Here is a 27788-nt window from a genome sequence, read left to right on the forward strand (position 1 = left end):
AGTTTTATGAATATTTAATGAATTATCAGTTGTCAAAATGTCCTTTCAAAAAGCTTGTCCGTATCAGGTAGGTATTTTCTCTAAGGTTGATCTGCTTCCCCAGAGAGAAGTCTGACAGGCTCCCAGGAATATGAAGATCTGGGCGCCTAGTGGGAGAAGGCAGGGTGGGCAAATGGGTCTCAGCATTTGGTCACTCAGTCATGCTTTTTATGCAACTTCCCTCCCTTAACTCTGCCCGTGCCCCCTCTCCAAGGATCCCCCACTCTTTCCAGAGGATAAACCTCCAGTCTACATGGTTGTGAATAAGGTAGTTCTTCATTAAATCCTCTTTTTTTTAGTTCCCTCCCAACATTAAGATACTCTTTGCAGTTATTTTGATATTGGGGGTAACAATAACAAAATTTCTATGCCCAAAGAGAGAGACTAGGTGGGGTAGGCAGAATATGCTGTTCTCCTGACCACCATCCATCCTCACAAAAAAAAAACAAAAAACAGTAAATATGTTGCTTTCATGGCAAAAAGCTTTGCATGTGAGATTAAGAATCTTGAGCTGGAGAGAGTATCCTGGGTTATCCAGACAGGCCCAGTGTAATCACAAACAAGCTTATAACAGGGAAGCAGGGGTCAGTGTACGAGCAGGCCACACACGGGGGTACAGGCAGAGTATGGAAGCTAAAAGCAGCAAGAAAATGGATTCTCCTGCATCTCCAGGAATAATGCAGCCCTGCCCACCTCTTTCGGATGTCTGACCTTCAGAACTATAAGGTAATGCATCTGTGCTGGTTTAAGCCACTAATAATGTGTGGTAATATGTTACAGCAATAACAGGAAACTTACACACTAACTGAACTAATTCGCTAAGACAGACTGTCCAGACCTTGGGATTGTTGACCTTAGCAGTAGTCTCTGATAGTAGCTGTCATCTAAAAATTAGTCAACCTAAGAAAAATTGGAAGATTTTATTCGAGCCACATTTGAAGATTATAGCCTGAGACGAGCACCTCAGAAAGCTCAGAGAGTTGTTCTGCCCATAAAAGTCAAGATAATTTATATACGTTTTTTGAGACAGAGGGCGGTACATTAAATTATGTATTCGTATTTGAGTTTTCATAATCCACATGTAAGCGCCATCATGGTGGGTCATGTGACTTTTTACAAGTTCAAAAAGGAATGGTGTCTTTTAAAGAGTTGTCTTCATGCTGAGAGAATGTTGCTGGTTATGGTGAGCAGGTATTCCTGCTGACGGAGGTTTGGGCAATGCATAATGTGGATATACAATGCATAATTGGGGGAGGGCAATTTGCTCAGTCACATCCGGTTCTTTGCGACCCCATGGACTATGTAGTCCATGGACTTCTCCAGGCCAGAATACTGGAGTGGGTAGCCTTTCCCTTCTCCAGGGCATCTTCCCAACCCAGGGATCGAACCCAGGTCTCCCACATTACAGGTGGACTCTTTACCAGCTGAGCCAAAGGGGAAGCCCAACAATACTGGAGTAGGCAGCCTATCCCTTCTCCAGCAGATCTTCTTGACCCAGGGATCGAACCAGGGTCTCCTGCATTGCAGGCGGATTCTTTACCAACTGAGCTATCAGGGAAGCTGAAGTTGGAGGGAGTGGGGAGGCCAAAGGGCAAAGAAGAATTTCTTTGTTTAAATTTTTCTTGCCAAAACATGAATTTCATTTCACATTTTTAATCCTGGTTATACACTGGAACAGTTTTAAAATACTGGCACCTGGGTATATAGTGGATTGTTAAAATTTCTGGTAGTGGAGGCAGACACTAGTATTTTCTGAAAACTGCTCAGATGATGGAATGCACAACCAGGCCTGAAAACCTCTATACTGAGTATAAAGACACCATTAACCTAACTCAGTGATTTCTTGTCAAAGTGTGGTTTCTGTATCAGCATCACCTGGGATCTTGTTCCAAATACAAATGTTTCAGCCCCAGCCCAGACTTCCTGAATTGGGGATGGGACCAGCAATCTTTTACCAATTCCTCCCCTCCCCAAAGAAATCCTGATGCACACTAACATTTGAGAACCTCTGATTTGACCAAAGAACCTCTTTATTGCTCTTAATTCTCTGAGGCATGTGTGTTACAGATTTTATAAGCTAATACTGTAGTAAGCAGCCCGAAAAACTTAAGGTCATTCTAAGATATATTTACTTTCTCCTGCTGTATCATACAGAACTAATATTTGGTTAAGGATGTGAATTCTATCTATTACTCTATAAAACACCATGATTCTAGACATACAGACATGTAAAGGCAGATGTAGGAGAGGATGCTGACCGAAGTATACTCTCCAAAAGTACGTATTTTTAATAAAATCCCCAGTTCTTCTTTTCTTAGTCTAAAAATATAGAGTGATTTGGAGGCAGATATGTGTCTACTATATAAGATATGATACCACACACTGGTAGCTGTGTGACTGTGTGTAATGCGTTATGCCAGCTTTAGAGCTGCCTCCCTCTCAGTCAACTACTCGTGATAACTGCAGCCTCCGGGTATCCAATCAACCACAGATTGGGCAGTACTGCAGTACGTGTTTCTTGAAAAAAATCTCTACGCGAGCCCATGCAGTTCAAACCTATGCTATTCAAAGGTCAAGAAGAGTTGAGGTTTCCTCTCCATTTAGTGCTAATCATTAGTAGAAACTCTTTTTGACTGGTGTGTTTTTTCTGGCTTTTAAAAATTTTTTTATTGTTTTAATTGAAGTATAATTGCTTTACAATGTTGTGTTAGTTTCTGCTGTACAACAACACGAATCAGCTACATGTAAACATACATCCCCTCGCTTGTTTTTAGGGAAAGTCTTTGCTCTGACAGGTAGCTACCACCATGGGGAAAATTACAGGCCAGGTGAGAGCGTCAATAAACAGCAGTGTTAAAGGGTATTTATCTGTATTAAGATTTTTCTTACATTTTCTTTTAAGCCCCATGAAAGAAAATGAACTATAAAAGCTCAATGAAATAACAAAATTTTATTTACATCTATTTCCATTTAATATATCACATCTTCAGGACAGGTGGTAACTTATTTAAAGCTTATGCTCATATTCTTTAGGCTGTGCGTAGAAGGCTTCTCAGGGTAGCAGTAACTGTCTTGTTGTAGGAATTCTTTGCCTTCACATAGCCCCAAAACACCATTCATGTACAAATAAATACTTGTCTTATAGCTGAACACAGGCTCAATTAGTTTTTCAAATACTCTAGCCACAGCAGTATGTTTTTTGGGAAATCCAAACTGAGACAAGAATTGCTCAACTCATAGCTTCTCCTGTCATTAATATGTACACGCTGACTGCCAAAAAGAGTAACTAAAATTTCTTATAGAATGTACTGCAAGAGAAACCTATAGTAATAAAAAAAATTTGCATTCAGAAATGTCTGTCTAAACTGATATTAGCCTGTAAGTAGTTATAAGCAATAGTAACTTTCATGCTTCACCATCTTGCCTGATATTTTGTACACTAAAAGTTACATATTCTGTATACTAACAGTCTGATTATATAGTCTGAATGCCAGAAGTTGCTAATTTTCATTCTTTTACCACCAAGAAAAGCATACTTGATTTATAGGGAAAGGGATTTAAATACTCCTACAGGTACTTCTAAAACTTTTTAACCTAAGGCTTGACTTTCTTCCAATAACAAGTAGCTGTTTGCTTTGTGAAAGTTTTTATGTTTTAACATAAGCTTAGTAAGGTGCTTTAATATCATCACATTGCTCTCTCCCCAAAAAGGCCCTGATCCGTATCGTTATATTGGGGTGATACTGTTCCTTATTTTTGATACCTCTGACATATTTTTGTTTTACATTGTGACACATCATTATGACTTTACCTAAATGTTAGCTAAAAGGGAACTAATAATCTTTATTTGCCTTAAAATATTTTATAGGCCTGGTTGTTAGTTTTGTAATGCTTTTGTTTTGGTCAGTTTAGTCTAAGAAGGATCCTAGCAGTAGTCAGTGCAAAGCTTAGATTCTCTAGTATGGATAAGTTGTCAAGGTCCCTATAAGCCATTTGGCTAATCAAGCTAGTAACATTAATTTTAACTTTTTATTTTGTACTTAAACTGCATATAACCTCACAGTTTATCATCAAAACAAAGCATATAGATGAAAGCATGTAAATGGACTACAAATGATCCTGACTTGTAAACTAGGGAAGCCTCTGTTGTTTGGTAAAGGTGTCTGTCTTAACCACTACCAGCTGGACTGCGCAGGACATCGCACTTCTCTGAGAACTGCTCTCAGAGCCTGGTGTCACCATGAGCATGTAGTTGCTGATGTATAAACAAGAATGTACGTGTAGTGAGAGGCGGGCAGGTCTCTAGAAGTTCCTTAAAGGAGAGCTTTTTAAAAAGACTGGAAAAGAAACAAGACTAAACCAACATGTTACTCAGCTATGAAAGTGAAACCAGGGATGGTTTCCACAATAAAGCTTATTAGCCAGTTTTTTAAAAAGCTTCAAGACAATATTACTAGTTCTACAGAACTGGGAGCTTTGATGTGTGTACATTTCCCCATTTACCACTTAGCTGACTGCTTCACAAAGCTGTTCTGGTATTCAGCTGCTACAGTGTTAGGAAACCACCAGGCCAACCTCTCTTCTGCCTCATTTATCACTTAACTGTTCCTTTGAAACACTGCTCATTTGTATTAATTTTCTGAAGTATTATTCAGCAGATCCCACCAACACAATGGAACCTTCAGCCTTTGGCTGGTGCTCCCCATGAGCAATATGCAGGCTATAGACAGTAACATTTCCCTACATGTGTGTATGCACAGATACATTAAAAACATTTAAACATTTACTCTTAAAGAGTATCCTAAAGTGTAAGTACAGAGAAAATGCATGCAGAGAGAGCCCACTGAAGTACAAAGCCTGTGGGATATATAATTTTAAGTTTATATTTCCTACAGGATGGTAACATAGGTCTTTTCCTACCCAGAGGCATAATATATTTTCTGAAAACTTGGACACTGCCCATTGCATTAAATGTAAATGCTCCCTAAGTATATAAACAGTAAAAGTAAGCAAAAAACCTTACAACACATTCCTTTGTTTAATATATCAAAAATGTTTCCAAGGCAACATTATTGAAATGATGATACGCTGCAGTTCCTAATACAGTATCAAGCTCTAATGGGAAGGTACAGAGGCCAGAAAGGTTTCATCCAGTCAGTGGCTTAGGTGCTTTTCTTCTCCTCACCCAGTAAATTCACGGCAGCTTTCTTGGCTGTTAGAAGGAAAAAAAAACTATATCAGAGCTGTTTGCAACCCAGCCGTGTGCCAAATGTGGTTCCTATTGTGGGTGACCCCGTGGTGACTCAGGCCCAGGTGAGGATACACGGAGGTCTGTGGGCAGGGCTAGCAGTTTCCAGGAAATGGACCCGAGAACTCTTCAAACGCAGATCCCGAGTACTTGAGCAAAGTTACTGAAGACCTAGCCCCTTAGATGACCGTGTCGCCTGTGCCACTGCGCTCTGTCCTCCTTCAAGTATCGCAACAAGTAGAGGTTCCTTGACTGTACAGTGTCCTCTGTACAGTCAAAAAATTCCAGGTCCTCCCTGCCCTTCCTAATTACCACTTGGCTTGGAATGTGCTCTAAGAACTCATGTGATGTGTCTGATGGGCCGCGGGGAGGGTTCTGGGAGCCTTGAGGCCTCCTGAGAGTCCAGACGGCAGCTGTTCTCGGTGGAGCCCTGAGCGGGTGCCAGGAAGGCTGCCCTCCTTATGCACCAGCCGCCCGACCTCGGCTCTCCCTTCACTCACTTAAAATTGTGGACTAAAGTTTACAAAGACACTGCAGGCTCTCAGCTAGCTCTGTGCAAAAATGTACTTCCTGGAGAATCCAGAAACTCAGCGTCTAAAAATGTGTCAGCCTCACAATCCCTCTTATTCTCATTCTTACACCTCGGTTTATGGATGTGTCCTATTAAAGTCAAACAGGATTTTAGAGGACTGAGATCTAAGGGAATCAAAGGCCGAGAAATGTGGGTGAACTAGACAGAAACAACATCACCAGAGGTTGCTGGTTTGGTTAAGAGCAGAGAGGAACAGTTAAGAAATCTCTTCAGAAGGAACTGGCGATCCCAGAGTGGGAGGATGTGAAAAAACGTGCTGAAGGACACTGGGGCCGTGTCCGGGAGCAGGGCTTGGGGAGGACGTGGTCTGTAAGGAGGAGGAGGAGAACACACGCCAGCTGGGGCATCAGGGCTGCAGGGGACCATGGGGGGTCTTCCTTCCCCAGAGGCCCGCTCACCTCTCATCCCCCACTTCCTCAGGAGCGTAGAACCCTTTTTTTTTAATTCCCTAGTTCTATGCCCATTGTCCATGGGCTAAAACCCTTACTGTGCCCTCTGGAACTTCCGACTCATCATCAGGAAGACCTCCATCCTCACCCATTTCTCCAAATGGATCCTTCTTCCTGTTGCCCTTACAGAGACCCGCCTGCCCCCCAGGACACTGCCTTCTCAAGTGTCCTATGCGTTTTCCTTCCATGACCCTGGTACTCCTGGGTCTAGAGGTCCGGGAAGCACTGTCTTTGATCCTCATGGCTGTGTTCAGAATCTTATGGCATCAGATGACCTTTCCAAGCCGCCCATCTTTTTTCCAATTCTCTCTGACCCTCGGGCTGTGCTGCCTCATTTCTTTAAGATTTTAGCTCCAAACTTAGAATCACTTTTGAGCACTGCTGTTACTTGAATTATCACTGATTTCAGTACTCTTTCAGTATCCTGGCTACTTGGTTCCTCGCTTCCAGTAACCAGGATGCTCAGTCTAGCTGCTCTGCGGCCTGTCTCCTTCAGCTTCCCCTCTGGGCCACTCCCTTTCAGTCACACGTTCCCCGCTCTCGGCTTTTCCACGTGCTAGTTCTTCCACGGGGGCTTTCTTCCCCACGGTTCCTTCCCTTAACACTTTCAAATGTGACGCAGTATTGCCTCCTTTGTGAGGATTTCCTAAATCACTCTTTAATAAAAACTGTCACCTTCCCTTCAGCCCCTGAGCACTCCCTATCTTTCAATCTGTTTTATTTTTCTCTGTGTCATGTGCTAACTATACCACGTAACTTGCTTTTTCATTGTATCCTCTCTCTCTCTCAACAAGACTGTAAGCTTCATGGGTTCATGCAGTATGGTCTGCTGGTCTGTTTGGTTCCCTGGTTCATGCCCAGTGCTATGAACATGCTAGGCACATAGTTAAGTTACCTCAATAAATAAGTATTTGTTGAACGAATGGATGAGAAAGGCTGAGAGAGAGGGCATTCTCTTGCACCTCTCACAAAAGCCATTTGAACAGCAGCATAACAAGCAGTTCAACCTGAAATGAATTAGAGAGACTGGACTTGTATATAAATACAGATGACCCCTAAAATCTCCACCCACCACAGGAAAGTCACTTTTCCTAATGTGCTGACTGAATGGTGCGTTATACGTGGCACGGCAGAAGAATGTTGGGAACAGTAAAGGCAACAGGCAAAGCCTTGGTGGAGAAATCCCAGAAGAGCCTTGGCACATGGCTGAGGAACTCCAACAGGACGTGAAGTGAGGAAGTGCGCTATCTGGGCCAGGATAACCCACGGCCTCTCACGCACTGAGCCAGGCCGCCCCCAAGCCGTACCTTCCTTGGAGATGGCGTCTGCGGTCTCTTTGGCTTTGTCCTTCAGGTCATTCACCACATTGTCTACTTGGGACTCGTGCTTCAGGAAGAAAGGCCGGATGACGCGCTTGTAGAGCAGGTCCGCTCCGTTGGCAGGGCTGGGAGCCATGCACCACAGCAGGAAGCCACACTGCACGGAGGAGAAGCAGCGGTTACAGAGGGCCATGACACCGGACACACATGCCGCCGCCTCTATCCGAGGGCAGCGCCGCCTCTGCTGCTTGCTCCACTAGCATCTCCGGTGTTGCTGCAGGATGTCAGGTGCACCTTTCTTGATGGAGAAATCATGACAAATAATGACCTAGTAAGGAAAGGCTGCCAGGGCTTCCCTGGTGACTCAGCTGGAAAAGACTCCCTGCAAGACCCCACTTGGATTCCTGGGTCGGGAAGTTCCCTTTGGATAAGGGATAGGATACCCACTCCAGTATTCCTGGGCTTCCCTGGTGACTCAGATGGTAAAGAATCCGCCTGCAATGGGGGAGACTTGGGTTCAATCCGTGAGTTGCGAAGATCCCCTGGAGGAGGGCATGGCAACCCACTCCAGGTTTCTTGCCTGGAGAATCCCCATGGACAGAGGAGCCTGGCGGGCTACGGTCCCTGGGGTCGCAGAATCAGACATGACTGAGCGACTGAGCACAGAGGGAAAAACTGAGACTGACAAAGGCAAAACACACCGAGCCCAGCGGCCTGACTTCCCTGCTGCGTTGGACCCTCTCAGCTGAGTCACGAGAGCACAGAAATGCAAACCTGGGAAGGAGCTACTACTACTGACAGAGAGCTGGAGTTAAAATGCACAGGCACCAACATTGAGCGCACTTCTGTGACATTCAACATACAGTACAAAATGCAGGTTCTAAACAGATTATAGGGGGCGAGTTTACCAGGCTGGATTTAAAAAAAAAAAAATAAAAGAAAATCCCAAACTATGGCTATATAGTTCTTGCAAGAAACACACCTAAGACAAAACCAATCAGGAACACTGAAAATAAGATGAAAAAAAAAAAAGGATGTATCTGACAAATACCAACTCTCAAAATAGCTCATATAATAATATTAATAGTACATGAACACAAGGAAAAATAAGTGAACAAAATGACAAGGAAGGAAAACAACTTGTTAGGCAGATTAACTGGCCTGAACCTATGTATCTTTGAGCTATGTAAATTATATATACTTTTGTTTTTGGCTTCTCTGGTGGCTCAAACGGTAGAATCTACCTGCAGTACAGGAGACCCAGGTTCGATCCCTGGGTCAGGAAGATCCCCTAGAGGAAGAAATGGCAACCCACTCCAGTATTCTTGCCATGGACGGAGGAGTCTGACAGGCTATAGTCCATGGGGCTGCAAAGAGTAGGACACAAATGAGCGACTTCACTTTCTTTTTGTTTCCATACTTATATAATTTTTAATTTTTATAATTATATATAGCTTCTAAATACATAATAGTTTTGAACTGTATAAACTTGAAAGTCAGAATTATATAGATCAATGGACAAAATCCACCATCAATTGCTTTTAAATATTTCCATCAGAAACTGATATATTAAAAAACTAGAAATCAGTAAGAATACATAGGAAAATACACAAAATTTAAAATCTTAATCTAAAGATATATACAGATCTCTCCCCCCAACAACCTGAGACCGGAGAGAATTGAACACTACAAAACACAGAGGTAAAAGAATGGAGCTCAGAGACACTGGTTCCAATCTCGGCTCTGCCACTTACCAGCTGGGCAAAACTTACACAACTTACTTAATTGCTAAAGTCTGTTCTGACTCTATAAAAAAAGTATAAATAGGAAAAAAAAATTTTTAATCTATTTCATACAGGTTTTGTAAGAAAATAAGAAACATCTGGAGCATCAAGCACAGCAGGGGCTCTGTCCCTGTCCCAGGAATACTGTGTCTTCTACCAGCATCCACGAGACAGAAGCAGGCTGCATATTAGAGTTTTAAGTCAGGTAAAATCAGATCTCAGGACCAACATACACCCTTTTTAAACAATTATTTTGTTCTTACCTCTCCTTTCACTGCCTGAAATGAAATTCAAAGTCATGAGATGCTTACACATACAATTATGAAAAAAAAAAAGTTTCTATCTGGAATATGAAGAAAGAATAAAGTAAAAGTGTTTTATTTTAAAAATGTATTTTGGATTTCCCTGGTGGTGCAGAGAATAAGAATCTTCCTGCCACTGCAGGGCCACTGGTTCCATCCCTGATCTGGGAAAGTCCCACCTGCCATGGAGCAGCTAAGCCCATGCACCACAACTACCAAGCCCACACGCTAGGGCCCGTGGGCTGCAACCACTGCAGCCCAGTGCCCAGAGCCTGTGCTTTTCTGATACCCAAACGTTCGTATTCTCCATCAGTTGCTTATAAAGATAATGGTAATATAGCCACTGCTGCTGCCGCTGCTGCTGCTAAGTCGCTTCAGTCGTGTCCGACTCTGTGCGACCCCATAGATGGCAGCCCACCAGGCTCCCCCGTCCCTGGGATTCTCCAGGCAAGAACACTGGAGTGGGTTGCCATTTCCTTCTCCAGTGCGTGAAAGTGAAAAGTGAAAGTGAAGTCGTTCAGTCGTGTTGGACTCTTTGCAGTCCCATGGACTGTAGCCTACCAGGCTCCTCCATCCATGGGATTTTCCAGGCAAGAGTACTGGAGTGGGGTGCCATTTCCTTCCCCAATATATCCACACACACACCTAAAAGTCAATAGAGCAGTTTAATTGAAGTGATGTGCAGGAAAAGTTACATTCTTGTCAGAACATCAGAACTCTATGTGAACATTTTGAAGAGAATGCAGTGTGGCAGCCAAGGGGATGTGCCATGTACTACTGCATACGAAGCAAGTTTCCTAACAACTATATTAACTATTCGAAAAGAAGAACCATTTGGATTTAGTTTTTAGCATCTAACATCCAATACTTCGGCCACCTCATGCGAAGAGTTGACTCACTGGAAAGGACTCTGATGCTAGGAGGGATTGGGGGCGGGAGGAGAAGGGGGCGACGGAGCATGAGATGGCTGGATGGCATCACTGACTCGATGGACATGAGTTTGAGTGAACTCCGGGAGTTGGTGATGGACAGGGAGGCCTGGCGTGCTGTGATTCATGGAGTAGCAAAGAGTCGGTCACGACTGAGCGACTGAACTGAACTGAACATCCAATATACTTATTTTTTATATCCAGGCATTTTGCTGTATTTATTATTTAGGAGGAGAAGGGGAGACAGAGGATGAGATGGTTGGATGGCATCATCGACTCAATGGACATGAGTTTCAGCAAGCTCCAGTAAATAGTGAAACAAGGAAGCCTGGTGTGCTGCAGTCCATGGGGTTGCAAAGAGTCAGACACAACTGTGCGACTGAACAATTGATATTTAGGAAACTGGCATAAAGTTTTAAATTGGCATGTGATACATTTTAATTTTTACTATTTAAAATTGTAGAAAATAGTCTTCTGGCTGGTATTCCTACAGAGAATATCTGAACGTCAGGAATGTATTATTGATATAGACATATGTCTGCATAGCCTCAAAGTGAAGTGGAAAGGACTCACTGGGTTAAGAATCAGGAGAGTTGAGAAGAACGAAATGGCAGCCCACTCCAGTATTCTTGCCTAGAGAATCTACTGGACAGAGGAGCCTGGCTGCCTACAGTCCATGGGGTCGCGAGAGTCAGACACAAATTAGCAAATAAACCACCATCCCTAAGGCATGTAAAAGAGCTATTCCAAGTATTAAAAATAAAAAAGAATCAGAGGAGAGTTGGTATCTATTTCATGACTGTAAGTAAATCAAACAACCTCTCAGAGTCAATTTTCTCTTCAGGATTTTTTTAGGAAACTCAGAAATTAAAAAATATACTTGAAGAAAGTACACAAGATACAGCTAATATTACCAAGTCCTACAGTTCTTACTGTTGTTGAAAATCTCTGAAATGTTATCTGCCTATATAGATAACAACCCTAAGCAACCCAGAAAAGTTGACTTGTTCACCTTTTCTGGATGAATTTAAGCGTGGCTACCAGACAGGACCAGAGCCAAGAGTCTCCATTTCTGTACCTCTCCAATGTGATTAACTTTATATGCTAAATTCCAGACTCTTCATTTAGTTCTTCCCAGTTCCCTCTAGCTATTGTCTTGAGACTGTAAAATCATTACTGCTCTTTACCTACATCCTGAGCATTTTCCAGTTCTCAAATGAAATAACTTTCTTGTATTAAAAATAAAGTTAATTACAGTTCAACTCTCAAGGGTGATATTCAGCTGCCAGGTTTTACACCTCCCTTTTCTATGTACCTACTCAAGAGCCCAGAAATGCACAGATCTGACCATCCTTTTAATCGGGCCAGCTCACGGTGTTCCCAAGAGCAAACACAAGCCCATTCTTACCCGCAGTGCAGACAGAGTCTGTGCTATTTCAATTTAACTCTCAGCGCTGCTGCTGCTGCTGTTGCTTCAGTCGTGTCTGACTCTGTGCAACCCCATAGACGGCAGCCGACCAGGCTCCGCCGTCCCTGGGACTCTCCAGGCAAGAACACTTGCCATTTCCTTCTCCAATGTGTGAAAGTGAAAAGTGAAAGTGAAGTCGCTCAGTCGTGTCTGACTAGTAGCGACCCCATGGACTGCAGCCTACCAGGCTCCTCTGTCCATGCGATTTTCTAGGCAAGAGTACTGGAGTGGCTTGCCATTGCCTTCTCCACAGCGCTAGCAGCACTGACATACTAAACCCTTCAATTACAACAGGCCAGAGAGTTGTGCCTGTGACTCTACTGTTGCCACTATTCAATTTCCCCGCAGAAATGCTTCCAAGGTAGGGATATATTTAATATGCACAGTTTGGCACTAGCCTGGTGAGACCTAAAAGTTAATGTCTGAAACAAATGTATTTCAACACTAGCTTCTGGTATGCTGCAATCACTTGATCAGAAACAAGTCTGGGGAAGCCTTTGCGACACAGCCATAAGAACAGCAATGCTCGGCATGCACAAATAAAAAGTAAAAGCAAACATGAAGGGGAAGAAACGTGAAGGGGAAGAAACGTGAAGGGGAAGACTTTTCTATCTTCTTTGCCTCCTACAAAGTTATGAAGAAAAACGTTATGCTCTCTGTCAGTGGGTCAAACAGTACAGGTAACAGTCTGGATCAGGACTTAAACTTGCCAAAGTTTATTCAACCTTGTTTGAAAAATCTAGAAGCTTACTTAAATAAGAATAAAAATGAGGTGCAAAAGTACTCATTGCAGCAATAGTTATAATAGCAAAATAAATGTCCTAAATGTCTATTAACTGAGGAATGAATGAATTCTTATCTATAATGGATTAGACATCTAGGTCAAAGAGTATTGAATAACATCAGAAAATACTCATAGTATTGTATTAATCAAAAAAAGTGAGATATACAATCATATATGATATATATGGTCTCAACCATACATAGTTGAGTAAAGCAATAGCATACACAATTCTCTGTGTGTATACACTGCATCAAGAAATTTATTTGCACATTAAAAAATAGGAAGACTACCCTAAGATGATAACAGTGGGAGTCTTAAAATACTATTTTATTTTCTACATAAAACATGCCCCAACACACAGGCACACATACACACAACCACAGATGCAAACAGTGTAACAGCAAGGATTAATTCACCAAAATCCCCCTGACCTAAACACATTCTGGCACACAGAGGTTCTAAAGAAGATATACTACTTTCACAGAGAAATTATTTTTAAATAAATACATTTATTTTTAAACCTTCCTGCTCCAAGGCAGAGATCAGATCAAAGCTCTAAACAGGCAGGATCCACTTTTTCTAGCTCAATACATGGAACAGTATCTTCTCAACCTTCAATGCCTAATCACTGGTTCCTCTTACATTGCTTCAATTTAACAGGCTACTTTAGAAAATGGGAACAGGTCAACAATATTAACTCTGCAAAAGATAAAATAGTAAACCTGGCCTTAGTGCAGGTCTTTTCTTCACCCTCCCAAACAATCACCTTGTGACTGTAGCAACAGCACAGGTAGGACCCAACTAGTCCTTCAAATGGAGAACTCTCATGCACTCTGCAATTCAGAGACCTTTTGTCAGCTAGTTCACTGAAGCCACTCAGAGTACACCACTAATACAGAAAGAAAGCATTTTTTATTGAGAGCGTGATCAGTTTTTAATCATCTCAAGTATACTGTCTATCTGGAGCTTATGGGGTAAATCCACCCTTTCTGGGCGCCGCGCCACCATCCAGCTGGGCAGTCACTACTAACGGATGCACATTCATTTCACCATTAGGGAGGAAGACTTGCTGCACGGCAGTTTCTGTAATGTACTTCAAATATAAATGACTTGCTGATTATCTTTTATTTTGGAGCCTTTCTGTCTCAAGGGGACTCCATTAGCAGAGGTGATCACGAGCAGGCTGCCGTCAGATTGCTCACATTTCAGAAGTTTGAGGTCAGGTGCTGGTGTAGTGATTCTACTGACAGCAGACTGCTGGTGGCAAGCAGTGGGGCCCAAGGCAAAAACCCGGTTTCTTGCTGTTAAGAGACTGCAGTGTGACATTACTGCCATCAGACAGATCTTAAAGGATTCAAAGGTATTTGAAGTTTAAAGTATGGACATCCAAATTAAAGACTATAAAGCTGTTTTTATAAATGCTAAATATCTTTGGATAACAAAACCATGAAAAATCCAGCAGCCTATGAAATCTAAATCTTCCAACAGACCAATTTTTTTCCCATTTCTTTTGAAAGGAAAAATTTTCAGCTGTGTTACAAGGCATTCTGTGGTAACATCATTCAAACTTAAAAGAATATCCAGGGACTTCCCTGGTGGTCCAGTAGCTAAGACTCCGTGCTCCCAATGCAGGGAGCCTGGGTTCAATCCCTGGTTAGGGAACTATATCCCATATGTCGCACCTAAGACCCGCTGTAGCGGGTCAATAAACAAAGTATAGATTTTTTTAAAAGAATATTCACATTTTCATTAAAATTTTTAACTATCTAGCTTCTTTTTTTTTAACCATAAATGGTTTCATACTGTATATAATCTATAGTTTTTGTAAATAATTATGCAAAACTTCTGTATCTCAATAAATGAATTATTTCTTTTAACAGTATGGATGTACAATACTATTAATTCATTTAACCATTTATCTGTTGATGTACCCTTCAGAGTTTTTTTTGTAATTACCAGAATGAGAGAGCTTCTGGTATCTAATTTCCTGTATCTACATTTCTTTAGATAAAAAGTCTAAAAAGAAAGTAAACAGAAATGTAGACATTTTAAATAACTGCCAATTTAATCAGGAAGCTATACTATTTGAGTATTTTAACTCACACTTCCCAGACTACTGGCTACTCGTATTTTTTTCTCTTGTGTGAAATGTCTCTATATGACTTGTTTCATTTTTCTCTTTTTCTTCCTTGTAAGTTTTTCTATATATTCTGGATATTAATTCCATATCTGGTAAGAACGTAAATACATCCTCCTAGTCTGTCATTATTTTTCCTTTGTTTATGCTGCCCACTGTTATATAGAAATTTTTGTCTAATTTCTATTCCTCCAAGTTAGAAAACATTCTCCTATACTACTTCTAAAGCAGAGGTTTTGGCACAGGAGTCCTGCCTGGAGGGGCTGAGGAAAACAGCTGTGGACTGAGTGGCCAGGGCAGTCTCTGCAAAAGCCCCCCGCTCCGAGCCCTGGCTGTGAGCGACCACCTAGGAGCGCCTGCTTTGAATGCTGCTGGGGGAGCCAAATGGTGATGCCTACACCCGAGGAGACATTCTGGGGAGGGAAGGGTGATTAACTGTGGCTCCTCTGCTGCCTGGGGCTCCCCACCCTAGTTTAGGGTGGGCAGGCTCCCCACCTGCCCCCCTATCTTGAGTTTACCAGAACTAGCATGGATTGGGGTGTCCACCTCCATTCCAGCACCCAATGGAATAGCTGATATACCTGGAGAAAAATGAACTTACAGGCCAAAATAACAAGGTATTTGAAAAGTATAACCATTTCAAAACAAAGATAGCACAGTCAATTACAGATCTATCAGCAGCAGAAATTTTGAAAGAGAATGACCAAGAATTTTAAATTAACTATACTAAAAGAAATACAGTGACATGAAAGAACAAAAAAATATAGGAAAGAACCAAGCAAAATTACTAGGAATGAAAAATAAAATAGTTGAAATAAACACAATGGATAGCGTAAAGACCAAATGGAACAAAACTGAAACTGGAAGATCAGATTGAGAAAAACTCCCAGAAAGCAGGAAAACACAAATAAATATATTTGAAAAATAAGTAAGGCCAGAGGAAAAGAAAAAATACATCCAAATTACCCAGAATCAAGATAATATCAATGTAGTGGTGGTTGCCAGGGGGAGGGGGGGAGGAAATCAAAGAATGAGAGAGTTTCTGGTATCTAATTTCCTGTATCTATGTTTCTTTAGATAAAAAGTCTAAAAGAGAGAGAGAACAAGATGGCGGAGGAGTAGGTGGGCGTGGAGTGCATCTCTCCACGGATCCATCAGGAATACACCTTCAGACACAGAAGTGCGTGCAGAACACCAGCTGAGAGCAGACAGGAGAACCTGACCAGCGGAAAAGAACCACGCAAAACTCAGTAGGACGAAGGAACTAGGTGGGGAACAGGAGTGTTAGCAGGCCTGGACCTGCCCTGGGCGGCTGGGGGAACTGAAGCAGGGGCCCGATCCCCACAGCCGGGCAGCTGTCTGAGTCAGAGGAGAAACATTTCAGGCTGAGAGTGAAACAGCTGAGCTGTGGCAGCCTAAATGGAATGAGAGTCAGACAGTCCTTGCCGCAGCCATACATACGCCCGGCAGGAACACGGGTCCCCTGGAAGGGGCAGCGGCTGCGAGCTGGAGTTGAGAGACTGTGGAGCAATCCCAGGGCGAGGGCTGCCATTGACAGCGGAGAGACGGACCGAGGGGCTGTGAGGGAGGAGACTGCGGTGGGAAATGCCTGTGGAGGAAAGCCAGGCAGCCATGGAAGCAGGCCGATACTGCTGAGCCACACATAGCGGGTGGCGCCATCACCATAGCCTCTCTCTCCCCACAGGGAAGTATTTGAGAGGCTGGCCCATCAAATGCCTGAGGCGCTGAACTCCAGAGCAGGGCCCCACCCAGGGTGCCCTCTAAGTGCCCGCCACGAAGAACAACAGAGAAGGACCCCAGGCAAGGGAGCTCTCTAAGTGCCTGAACGGGCGGAGCTGCGGAGAAAGACTGGCCAAAGGGGCCTTCTGATCGCTGCTACCACAGGCTCGAAATGAGCCTCTGATCGGGCCATGACTCCTGCCTCGGAGGCGGTCTGTGTCCCTGCACACTTGGTGCCACCAGGGTCCCTGCAAGTCAAGCAGCGGCACCACCTTCCCGCTCAACCCTCACTGGGGCAGAGCTGCCACAGGTAAAAAAAAGTCGTGTGTTCATGCGCGCAGGGTCTCTTTGGTCCTGTATGACTCTTTGCGACCCTGTAGACTGTGGCCTGCCAGGCTCCTCTGTCAGAGAGGGGGTACTCCAGGCAGGAATACTGGAGCGTATTGGCCAATACTGGTTGCCATACCCTCCTAGAGCACTATATTCTCTGCTGCCCTAGCCGCCAACCTCCCCGCCTCCCCGAGTACCTGGTGCTGCCAGAACCCCTGCAACCCAAGCAGCTGCACCACCTCCACACCTGGCCCTCACAGGGACAAACCCAAGTCCTCCAGGGGAGCCTCAGGAACTAAACCCCAGTGGATGACCCACATGCAGAGGTGGAAATAAAAGCACCACCGAAGCCCAGGGGCAGTGTGGCTAAGGAAGAAGACCCAAAACCTTCCCACCAGCTGTACAAGCTGTAGATTAAATCCACGTGATCCACTAGACAAACTCTGTGTCTATGGAATATATAAAAGGCCATTGAGAGCTCCCACAAAAGAAAACGCACTAGCTCTGATAGCTGTGGACAATGGAGGCAAGAACACGCAGGAGCAGGACCAGATGAGAATCTGAGCTGCCCCCACAGTAGGTCCAGAGACCAGCACAGTGGAGGGCATGCTAAGGAGGTGAGGTGGACTGGGATTCCCAGTGAGAGGAAGGACTCTGACAGCAGTGACTCAAGAAAAACATTATTATCTTTTGACTTATTCTGTACATTCTCTTGTATTTTTTTCTTTTTTCTTTTATCCCCCTTCTGTTGTAGTTCTCGATTTTATTGACACTGAGAAATCCAATTAAGCTTTTGAGCTTTTATTTCCTCAGTCACATTTTTTATTGTTGTCATAAACTTCTGCCTCTACGATGGACTTTTGCAGTTCTGTGGAGTTTTCCTCTTTTATTTCTTTTTAATTTTTTAAACCTATTATTATTTTTTCTACATTTATTCTTTTGCTTTTCCTACTGTTCTTTTCCCCCTTGCAGTTAATCTTTAACATTTATAAATCTTCTTTATCTACCTCAATTTAACTTGGCATATCTATTCTTTCTTTTCTTAATCTCCTTTCCTCAACATATTTGTTAGTTTTATTTTCATTGCTTTATTGCCCAATGGGATGACCCACCTCCTAGAGTAATGTAAATAAAAACAAAAGTAAATAAGTGGGACCTGATTAAACTTAAAAGCTTTTGCACAGCAAAGGAAATAATAAGCAAGGTCAAAAGACAACCCTCAGAATGGGAGAAAATAATAGCAAATGAAACAACTGACAAAGGATTAATTTCTACAATATACAAGCAACTCATACAACTCAATATCAGAAAAACAAACAACCCAGTCCAAAAGTGGGAAAAAGACATAAAAAGACATTTCTCCAAAGACATACAGATGGCTAACAAACACATGAAAAGATGCTCAGCATCACTCATTATTAGACAAATGTAAATCAAAACTACAATGAGATATCACCTCACGCCAGTCAGAATGGCCCTCATCAAAAAGTCTACAAACAATAAATGCTGGAGAGGATGGGGAGAAAAGGGGACGCTCTTGCACAGTTGGTGGGAATGTAAACTGATACAGCCACTATGGAAGACGGTATGGAGACTGCTTAAAAAACCAGGAATAAAACCACCATATGACCCAGGAATTCCACTCCTAGGCATATACCCTAAAGAAACCAAAACTAAAAGGACACATGCCATTGTTCATTGCAGCACTATTTACAAAAGATAGAACATGGAAGCAACCTAGATGTCATTCAACAGATGAATGGATAAAGAAGTAGTGGTATATACACACAATGGAATACTACTCAGCCATACAAAGGAATGCATTTGAGTCAGTCCAATGAGGAGGGAAAGGTTGGGGGCGGGAGGAGAAGGGGTCGACGGAGAATGAGATGGCTGGATGGCATCACCGACTCTGTGGACATGAGTTTGAGTGAACTCCGGGAGTTGGTGATGGACAGGGAGGCCTGGCGTGCTGTGATTCATGGGGTCGCGGAGAGTCGGACACGACTGAGGGACTGAACTGAACTGAACTGAATGAGGTGGATGAACCTAGAACCTATTATACATAGTGAAGTAAGTCAGAAAGAGAAAGATAAATACCATATTCTAAGACTTTGTTTTTTTGGGCTCCAAAATCTCTGCAGATGGTGATTGCAGCCATGAAATTAAAAGACGCTTGCTCCTTGGAAGGAAAGTTATGACCAACCTTGATAGTATATTAAAAAGCAGAGACATTACTTTGCCAACCAAGGTCCGTCTAGTCAAGGCAATGGTTTTTCCCGTGGTCATGTATGGTTGTGAGAGTTGGACTGTGAAGAAGGCTATTCACCGAAGAATCAATGCTTTTGAACTGTGGTGTTGGAGAAGACTCTTGGGAGTCCCTTATACTGCAAGGAGATCCAACCAGTCCATTCTAAAGGATGTTCATTGGAGGGACTGATGCTAAAGCTGAAACTGCAATACTTTGGCCACCTCATGCGACGAGTTGACTCACTGGAAAAGACTCTGATGCTGGGAAAAGTCGGGGGCGGGAGGAGAAGGGGACGACGGAGAATGAGATGGCTGGATGGCATCACCGACTCTGTGGACATGAGTTTGAGTGTACTCCGGGAGTTGGTGATGGACAGGGAGGCCTGGCGTGCTGTGATTCATGGGGTCGCGGAGAGTCGGACACGACTGAGCGACTGAACTAAACTGAACTGAACTGAACACATATATTGCATGGGAACCTAGAATGTTAGGTCCATGATTCAAGGCAAATTGGAAGCAGTCAAACAGGAGATGGCAAGAGTGAATGTTGACATTCTAGGAATCAGCAAACTAAAATGGACTGGAATGGGTGAATTTAACTCAGATAACCATTATATCTACTACTGTGGGCAGGAATCCCTTAGAAGAAATGAAGTAGCCATCATTGTCAACAGAAGAGTCCAAAATGCAGTACTTGGATGCAATCTCAAAAACGAAAGAATGATCTCTGTTCGTTTCCAAGGCAAACCATTCAATGTCATGGTAATCCAAGTCTATGCCCCAACCAGTAACGCTGAAGGAGCCAAAGTTGAACGGTTTTATGAAGACCTACAAGACCTTTTAGAACTAACAACCAAAAAAGATGTCCTTTTCATTACAGGTGACTGGAATGCAAAAGTAGGAAGTCAAGAAACACCTGGAGTAACAGGTAAATTTGGCCTTGGAGCACAGAATGAAACAGGGCAAAGGCTAATAGAGTTTTGCCAAGAGAACGCACTGGTCATAGCAAACACCCTCTTCCAACAACACAAGAGAAGACTCTACACACGGACATCACCAGATGGCCAACACCAAAATCAGACTGATTATATTCTTTGCAGCCAAAGATGGAGAAGCTCTATACAGTCAGCAAAAGCAAGACCGGGAGCTGACTGTGGCTCAGATCATGAACTCCTTATTGCCAAATTCAAACTGAAATTGAAGAAAGTAGAGAAAACCACTAGACCATTCAGATATGACCTAAATCAAATTCCTTATGATTATACAGTGGAAGTGAGAAATAGATTTAAGGGACTAGATCTGATAGAGTGCCTGATGAACTATGGATGGAGGTTTGTGACACTGTACAGGAGACAGGGATCAAGACCATCCCCAAGAAAAAGAAATGCAAAAAAGCAAAATGGCTATCTGAGGAAGCCTTATAAATAGCTGTGAAAAGAAGAGACGCGAAAAGCAAAGGAGAAAAGGAAAGATATAAGCATCTGAATGCAAAGTTCCAAAGAATAGCAAGGAGAGATAAGAAAGCCTTCCTCACTGATCAATGCAAAGAAACAGAGGAAAACAACAGAATGGGCAAGACTAGAGATCTCTTCAAGAGAATTAAAGATACCAAGGGAACATTTCGTGCAAAGATGGGCTCGATAAAGGACAGAAATGGTATGGACCTAACAGAAGCAGAAGATATTAAGGAGAGATGGGAAGAATACACAGAAGAACTGTACAAAAAAGATCTTCACGACCCAGATAATCACCATGTGATCACTCACCTAGAGCCAGACATCCTGGAATGTGAAGTCAAGTGGGCCTCAGGAAGCATCACTACGAACAAAGCTAGTGGAGGTGATGGAATTCCAGTCGAGCTATTTCACATCCTAAAAGATGATGCTGTCAAAGTACTGCACTCAATATGCCAGCAAATTTAGAAAACTCAGCAGTGGCCACAGGACTGGAAAAGGTCCCTGTTCATTCCAATCCCAAAGAAAGGCAACGCCAAAGAATGCTCAAACTACTGCACAATTGCACTCATCTCACACACTAGTAAAGTAATGCTCAAAATTCTCCAAGCCAGGCTTCAGCAACACATGAACTGTGAAATTCCAAATGTTCAAGCTGGTTTTAGAAAAGGCAGAAGAACCAGAGATCAAATTACCAACATCCACTGGATCATCGAAAAAGCAAGAGAGTTCCAGAAAACCATCTGCTTCTGCTTTATTGACTATGCCAAAGCCTTTGACTGTGTGGATCACAACAAACTGTGGAAAATTCTGAAAGAGATGGGACTACCAGACCACCTGACCTGCCTCTTGAGAAATCTGTATGCAGGTCTGGAAGCAACAGTTAGAACTGGACATGGTTCCAAATAGGAAAAGGAAAAGTATGTCAAGGCTATATATTGTCACCTTGCTTATTTAACTTATATGCAGAGTAACTCATGAGGAACGCTGGGCTGGAAGAAGCACAAGCTGGAATCAAGATTGCTAGGAGAAATATCAATAACCTCAGATATGCAGATGACACCATCCTTATGGCAGAAAGTGAAGAAGAACTAAAGAGCCTCTTGATGAAAGTGAAAGAGGAGTGAAAAAGTTGGCTTAAAGCTCAACATTCAGAACACTAAGATCAGGGCATCCGATCCCATCACTTCATGGCAAAAAGATGGGGAAACAGTGGAAACAGTGGCAGACTTTATTTTTCGGCAGCTCCAAAATCACTGGAGATGCTGATTGCAGCCATGAAATTAAAAGACGCTTACTCCTTGGAAGAAAAGCTATGACCAACCTCCTCCATCCATGGGATTTTCCAGGCAAGAGTACTGGAGTGGGTGGCCATTTCCTTCTCCAGAGGATCCTCCCAACCCAGGGATCAAACCCCGATCTCCCACATTGCAGTCAGACACTTTATCGTCTGAGCCACCAGGGAAATCATGACCAACCTAGACAGCATATTAAAAAGCAGAGACAGTAGCACTTGTGTTTGTTTTTGTTTAATTTGTGGACAAAGACTTACAGACAAGTGCGAAAGTAAATCCTCTTTTGCAATCCACAACTCATTGTTCAGTATGAGTTTTGATACAGATAAGAAGGAACATGATCCGAAAAAAAATAAAAAAATAAAAAGCAGAGACATTACTTTGTCACCAAAGGTCCATCTAGTCAAGGCTATGGTTTTTCCAGTGGTCATGTATGGATGTGAGAGTTGGACTATAAAGAACGCTGAACACCGAAGAACTGATGCTTTTGAACTGTGGTGTTGGAGAAGACTCTTGAGAGTCCCTTGGACTGCAAGGAGATCCAGCCAGTCCGTCCTAAAGGAGATCAGTCGTGAATATTCATTGTAAAGACTGATGTTGAAGCTGAAACTCCAATACTTTGGCCACCTGATGTGAAGAGCTGACTCATTTGAAAAGACCCTGATGCTGGAAAGACTGGGGGCAGGAGGAGAAGGGGACGACAGAGGATGAGATGGCTGGATGGCATCACCGACTCAATGGACATGAGTCTGGGTAAACACTGGGAGTTGGTAACAGGGAGACCTGGTGTGTTGCGTTCATGGGGTCACAAAGAGTTGGACACGACCAAACGACTGAAATGATCTGAACTGAATACATATATACAGAACCTAGAAACATTGTACTGAAGATTTTATTTACAGGGCAGCAACGGAGAAACAGACGTAGAGAATAGACTTATGGACACAGGGAGAGGGGAGCAGAGGGTGAGACGTATGGAGAGAGTAACATGGAAACTTACATTACCATCTGTAAAATAGACTGCCAACGGGAATTTGCTGTATGGCTCAGGAAACTCAAACAGGGGCTCTGTATCAACCTAGAGGGTTGGGATGGGTAAGGAAATGGGAGGGAGTTTCTAAAGGGAGGGAATATATGTATACCTATGTCTGATTTGGAGAAGGAAATGGCAACCCACTCCAGTGTTCTTGCCTGGAGAATCCCAGGGACGGGGGAGCCTGGTGGGCTGCCGTCTATGGGGTCACACAGAGTCGGATACGACTGAAGTGACTTAGCAGCATGTCTGATTAATTTTGAGGTCTGACAGAAAACAGCAATATTCTATAAAGCAATTATCCTTCAATAAAAAATAAGTTAATTAAAAATACATATATAAAAGCACAAACTAGGAAAGAAAAAAAAAGTCTAAAAAGAAAGTAAAGAGAAATGTAGACATTTAGGACAAGTTAAAATAGCAAGGGCACTCAAAACTGGTCTAAATATACAAAGGAAACAATTAGATAACTAAATAAAATAACTTTTAAGAGAGGCAATACAGGGGGCAGGAATGCAGATCTTCAAAATTCTTAGAGAATTACTTGAGTCTTTAAACAATTTCATGTGTAACAAACTATTTCTTGTATAACTTCACATATACTCTTACTTGAGTCTTTAAACTTTTTCACTTGTAACTCTTACTAAAACAAATACTTAAAGAGTATGAAGGGAAAGAAGAGAACCCATAATTCATAAGAGCTGGACGTAAAGCCCCTGCAGCTTGGGGAGCCTGGCTCAGTGAGCCCGAGGCACTATTTGCATCCTACGACATTCAGGGGAAGCAAGGCCTCTTTCACGGAAGACATTCTAGGAATCACCATTTAGAGAAAAAGAACCATCCACTCTATTAAAAGGTTTGAATTTCTTCATAGTCATTTGCCTATGATACAGGTCCCATTAGGAAAAAGTTCAACTTCCTACAGCCTTTCCTCAGTTGTAACTAAAGTAAGTCCTCTGCCAAACATAAGGTATGGCAGGGCTGATGCCAGACTCATGGACCTGTCAGAGTTATTAAAATGACGTTCTCAGCCGATATCACATCTTCTTTTTCCAAACCTATGTAAGAAATGAGTATTTTTTGTCCAGATATAAAGACTCCAGCACAGAACTGTGAATAATTGATGGATCGATAAAATTTGCAATGTTTATTTATCAAACACAGACAACAGTAAATGAAGATAGGATTTTGGCAAAGAGCAATGCTTGTGCAAGTTCACGGTATTTCCATCTTTCACTATTATCAAACACATGTTACAGACATAATTGTTTTGGCTATTTCCAAGGTAATACACAAAATAGTTAGCTATATTGAGTCCTTTCTTCCTGTTTACATAATCTGAGGAAGATCCAGAGATGTCTAACATTCAAGCATCTGTTCCTATTCCTTGTATATAGGTCCTGAGATCGAGTTTATTTTAGTGGTAGGGAGCAAAACAAAAACATAGATGAAAGAAAACACAGCAGTTCAGGAAAAGCCAACGTACCTTCAACATGTAGTAGAAGGGGAACCAGGACAGGAAGAGGTCAGAGAAGAATTCGACAATGCTGAACACACCATATACTACCCAGTAGGTCAGCCACTGGGTATCATCTTCTTTGCTGGGGCTTTCTATGGCTTTAATTCTGAAAGGCAATACAAAAGCAGTGTATTATGTAGTAAGATCTCAATGAGACAATTTCGATCATTATACTTTCATGCTGCCCTCCAATACCAACTGAAAAACTCAGGCAATGACACTAGATGAATGAGTTCAACATGAAAACAGACAGCAAAGTAGAAATATCAAGACAAGCTATTATAACTACTTGTTACCAGTCCTCTGGTCACCAGAAATGCCAGCACCAGTTGTCCCATGGGTCTCCACCTTGCCTGAGCCTCCACCACAGCTCCAGGAAATAGCACTAATGACTGGAAACTAGAGTGATCCCCATTTTCAAGTGGGGTCCTGCCACTACGGATATATCAAGAACTCACTCATGTGCTTCAGTTCTTATGCACTTTAACTGAAGTATACCATGAGTGAGTAGGCATTTCGATAAACAATATCTTGGGAAACACAGTTCCAGAATGCTTTCCAAAGTTCATAACATACTTGATAACAAACAGGTGAAAACTAACATGGTTAGTTGGTTGTTTCTATCGTCACGTGATCCTCAGGCTGTGAGCCTTCCTCCCCGTATCAGTTAATACTAGGACTTTCTCAGTATCAACCACTGCTTAAACAAAATTCATTCTGTAAATGAATAGAACTAAATTTAGAATAACCATCTTTTACTTCTGAATCAGAGGAATTTCTTCTAGCCCTAAAAATCCCTTCATTCTAAGACCCAATTCCATAATTTTTTATCCTATCCTGACATGTCTGGATACTTATCATAACTGAGCTGGACTGCATCAGTAAACTAGAAGAAATCTGAATCTTGTTTAGCTTATGCAATGAGTTAACTACTGAAAATACACTGGCTACTTGGTAACGGGTTCGCCAAAGAAACAGTCTGATGAATCATGCTGAATCATCCCCTAAGAAAGCCTCTGAATTAATCAGAAACATCCATGGGTGTATGTGTGTCTGCCTACATGTGTGCTTTAAGAAAAGGAACAAGTGGGGAAAAATTATAGCTGTCTGAAATCACTGCTAATGACATGAGGAAAAGACGAGGAGAGGGTGATGAAGTGAATGCTGTTTTGAACATCAAGAGTAAATACAGAATCACAAAATAAATTGAAGAGAGCTAATTGTAAAGTCATGCTCAAAATTCTCCAAGCCAGGGTTCAGCAATACATGAACCATGAACTTCCAGATGTTCAAGCTGGTTTTAGAAAAGGCAGAGGAACCAGAGATCAAATGGCCAACATCCGCTGGATCACTGACAAAGCAAGAGAGTTCCAGAAAAACATCTATTTCTGCTTTATTGACTATGTCAAAGCCTCTGACTGTGTGGATCACAATAAACTGTGGAAAATTCTGCAACAGATATACCAGACCACCTGACCTGCCTTCTGAGAAACCTGTATGCAGGTCAGGAAGCAACAGTTAGAAAGGGGCATGGAACGACAGACTGGTTCCAAATAGGAAAAGGAGTACGTCAAGGTTGTATATTGTCACCCTGCTTATTTAACTTCTATGCAGAGTACATCATGAGGAACGCTGGGCTGGAAGAAGCACAAACTGGAATCAAGATTGCTGGGAGAAATATCAATAACCTCAGCTATGCAGATGACACCACCTTATGGCAGAAAGTGAAGAGGAACTCAAAAGCCTCTTGATGAAAGTGAAAGAGGAGAGTGAAAAAGTTGGCTTGAAGCTCAACATTCAGAAAACTAAGATCATGGCATCTGGTCCCATCACTTCATGGGAAATAGATGGGGAAACAGTGGAAACAGTGTCAGACTTTGTTTTTTTGGGCTCCAAAATCACTGCAGATGCTGACTGCTGCCAGGAAATTAAAAGACGCTTACTCCTTGGAAGGAAAGTTATGATCAACCTAGACAGCATATTAAAAAGCAGAGACACTGCTTTGCCAACAAAGGTCCATCTAGTCAAGGCTATGGTTTTTCCAGTGGTCATGTATGGATGTGAGAGTTGGAATGTGAAGACAGCTGATCACCGAAGAAGTGATGCTTTTGAACTGTGGTGTTGGAGAAGACTCTTGAGAGTCCCTTGTACTGCAAGGAGATCCAACCAGTCCATTCTAAAGGAAATCGTCCTGGGTGTTCACTGGAAGGACTGATGCTAAAGCTGAAACTGCAATACTTTGGCCACCTCATGCGAAGAGTTGACTCACTGGAAAAGACTCTGATGATGGTAGGGATTGGGGGCGGGAGGAGAAGGGGACCACAGAGGATGAGATGGCTGAATGGCATCACCGACTCAATGGACATGAGTTTGAGTGAACTCAGGAAGTTGGTGATGGGCAGGGAGGCCTGGCGTGCTGTGATTCATGGGGTCGCAGAGTCAGACACGACTGAGGGACTGAACTGAACTGATGCTTTATTTGGTATAGAATATAGTTTATCTGGGGAAGATCCCCGGGAGGAAGGCATGGCAACCCACTCCAGTATTCTTGCGTGGAGGGCCCCATAGACAGAGGACCCTGACAGGCTACAGTCCATGGGGTCGCACAGAGTCAGGCAGGACTGAAGCGATGCAGCACAACCACGCATCTATTTACATTCGAGTGAATTTTTAACAATTACTAAGTATGATAAAAATGTTTCTCATACATCTTACCCTGGACAAAGGGGCAACAAACATTTACGAAACCACTGATACTTTTAGTTCCATCCTTTCATTATTACTTTTTTTACTGAAGTATAGCTGATTTACAATGTTGTGTTACTGTCTGGTATACAGCACAGTGACTCAGTTATACATATATGTGTATGTGTGTGTATATTTTTTATTACATTGATAGATATGATAGATATTATATTGACAGATTGACAGTCATGTCCTACTCTTTGCAACCAGGCCAGAATTCTGGAGTGGGTAGCCTTTCCCTTCTCCAGGGGATCTTCCCAATCCAGGGACTGAACCCAGGTCTCCCACACTGCAGGCGGATTCTTTACCAGCTGAGCCACAAGGGAAGCCCAAGAATACTGGAGTGGGTAGTGTATCCCTCCTCCAGGAGA

General features: G+C 42.6%; 1 protein-coding gene and 1 non-coding gene across 2 annotated transcripts in view; one reads left to right on the forward strand and one right to left on the reverse strand.

The window, feature by feature from the left end:
- Nucleotides 1-2970: 2970 nt before the first annotated feature.
- REEP5 (receptor accessory protein 5) overlaps nucleotides 2971-27788 on the reverse strand; it is a 49083-nt gene continuing 24265 nt past the window's right edge. Inside the window, exons 3-5 of the mRNA XM_055435903.2 lie at nucleotides 24640-24778; nucleotides 7636-7804; nucleotides 2971-5251 (exon numbers count right to left, since the gene is read on the reverse strand). Of these exons, the coding sequence (XP_055291878.1) occupies nucleotides 5202-5251; nucleotides 7636-7804; nucleotides 24640-24778 (358 nt within the window). The 3' untranslated portion in view covers nucleotides 2971-5201. The remainder of the gene's footprint in view (nucleotides 5252-7635; nucleotides 7805-24639; nucleotides 24779-27788) is intronic.
- On the forward strand, nucleotides 22334-22460 carry LOC129563638 (small nucleolar RNA SNORA40). Its single transcript, XR_008687381.1, has one exon. It is a non-coding gene; the product is annotated as a small nucleolar RNA SNORA40 (small nucleolar RNA).

The sequence above is a fragment of the Moschus berezovskii genome, chromosome 9 (genome assembly GCF_049115385.1).
Source record: "Moschus berezovskii isolate FMDL1 chromosome 9, NW_MosBer_1.0, whole genome shotgun sequence".
NCBI lineage: Eukaryota > Metazoa > Chordata > Mammalia > Artiodactyla > Moschidae > Moschus > Moschus berezovskii.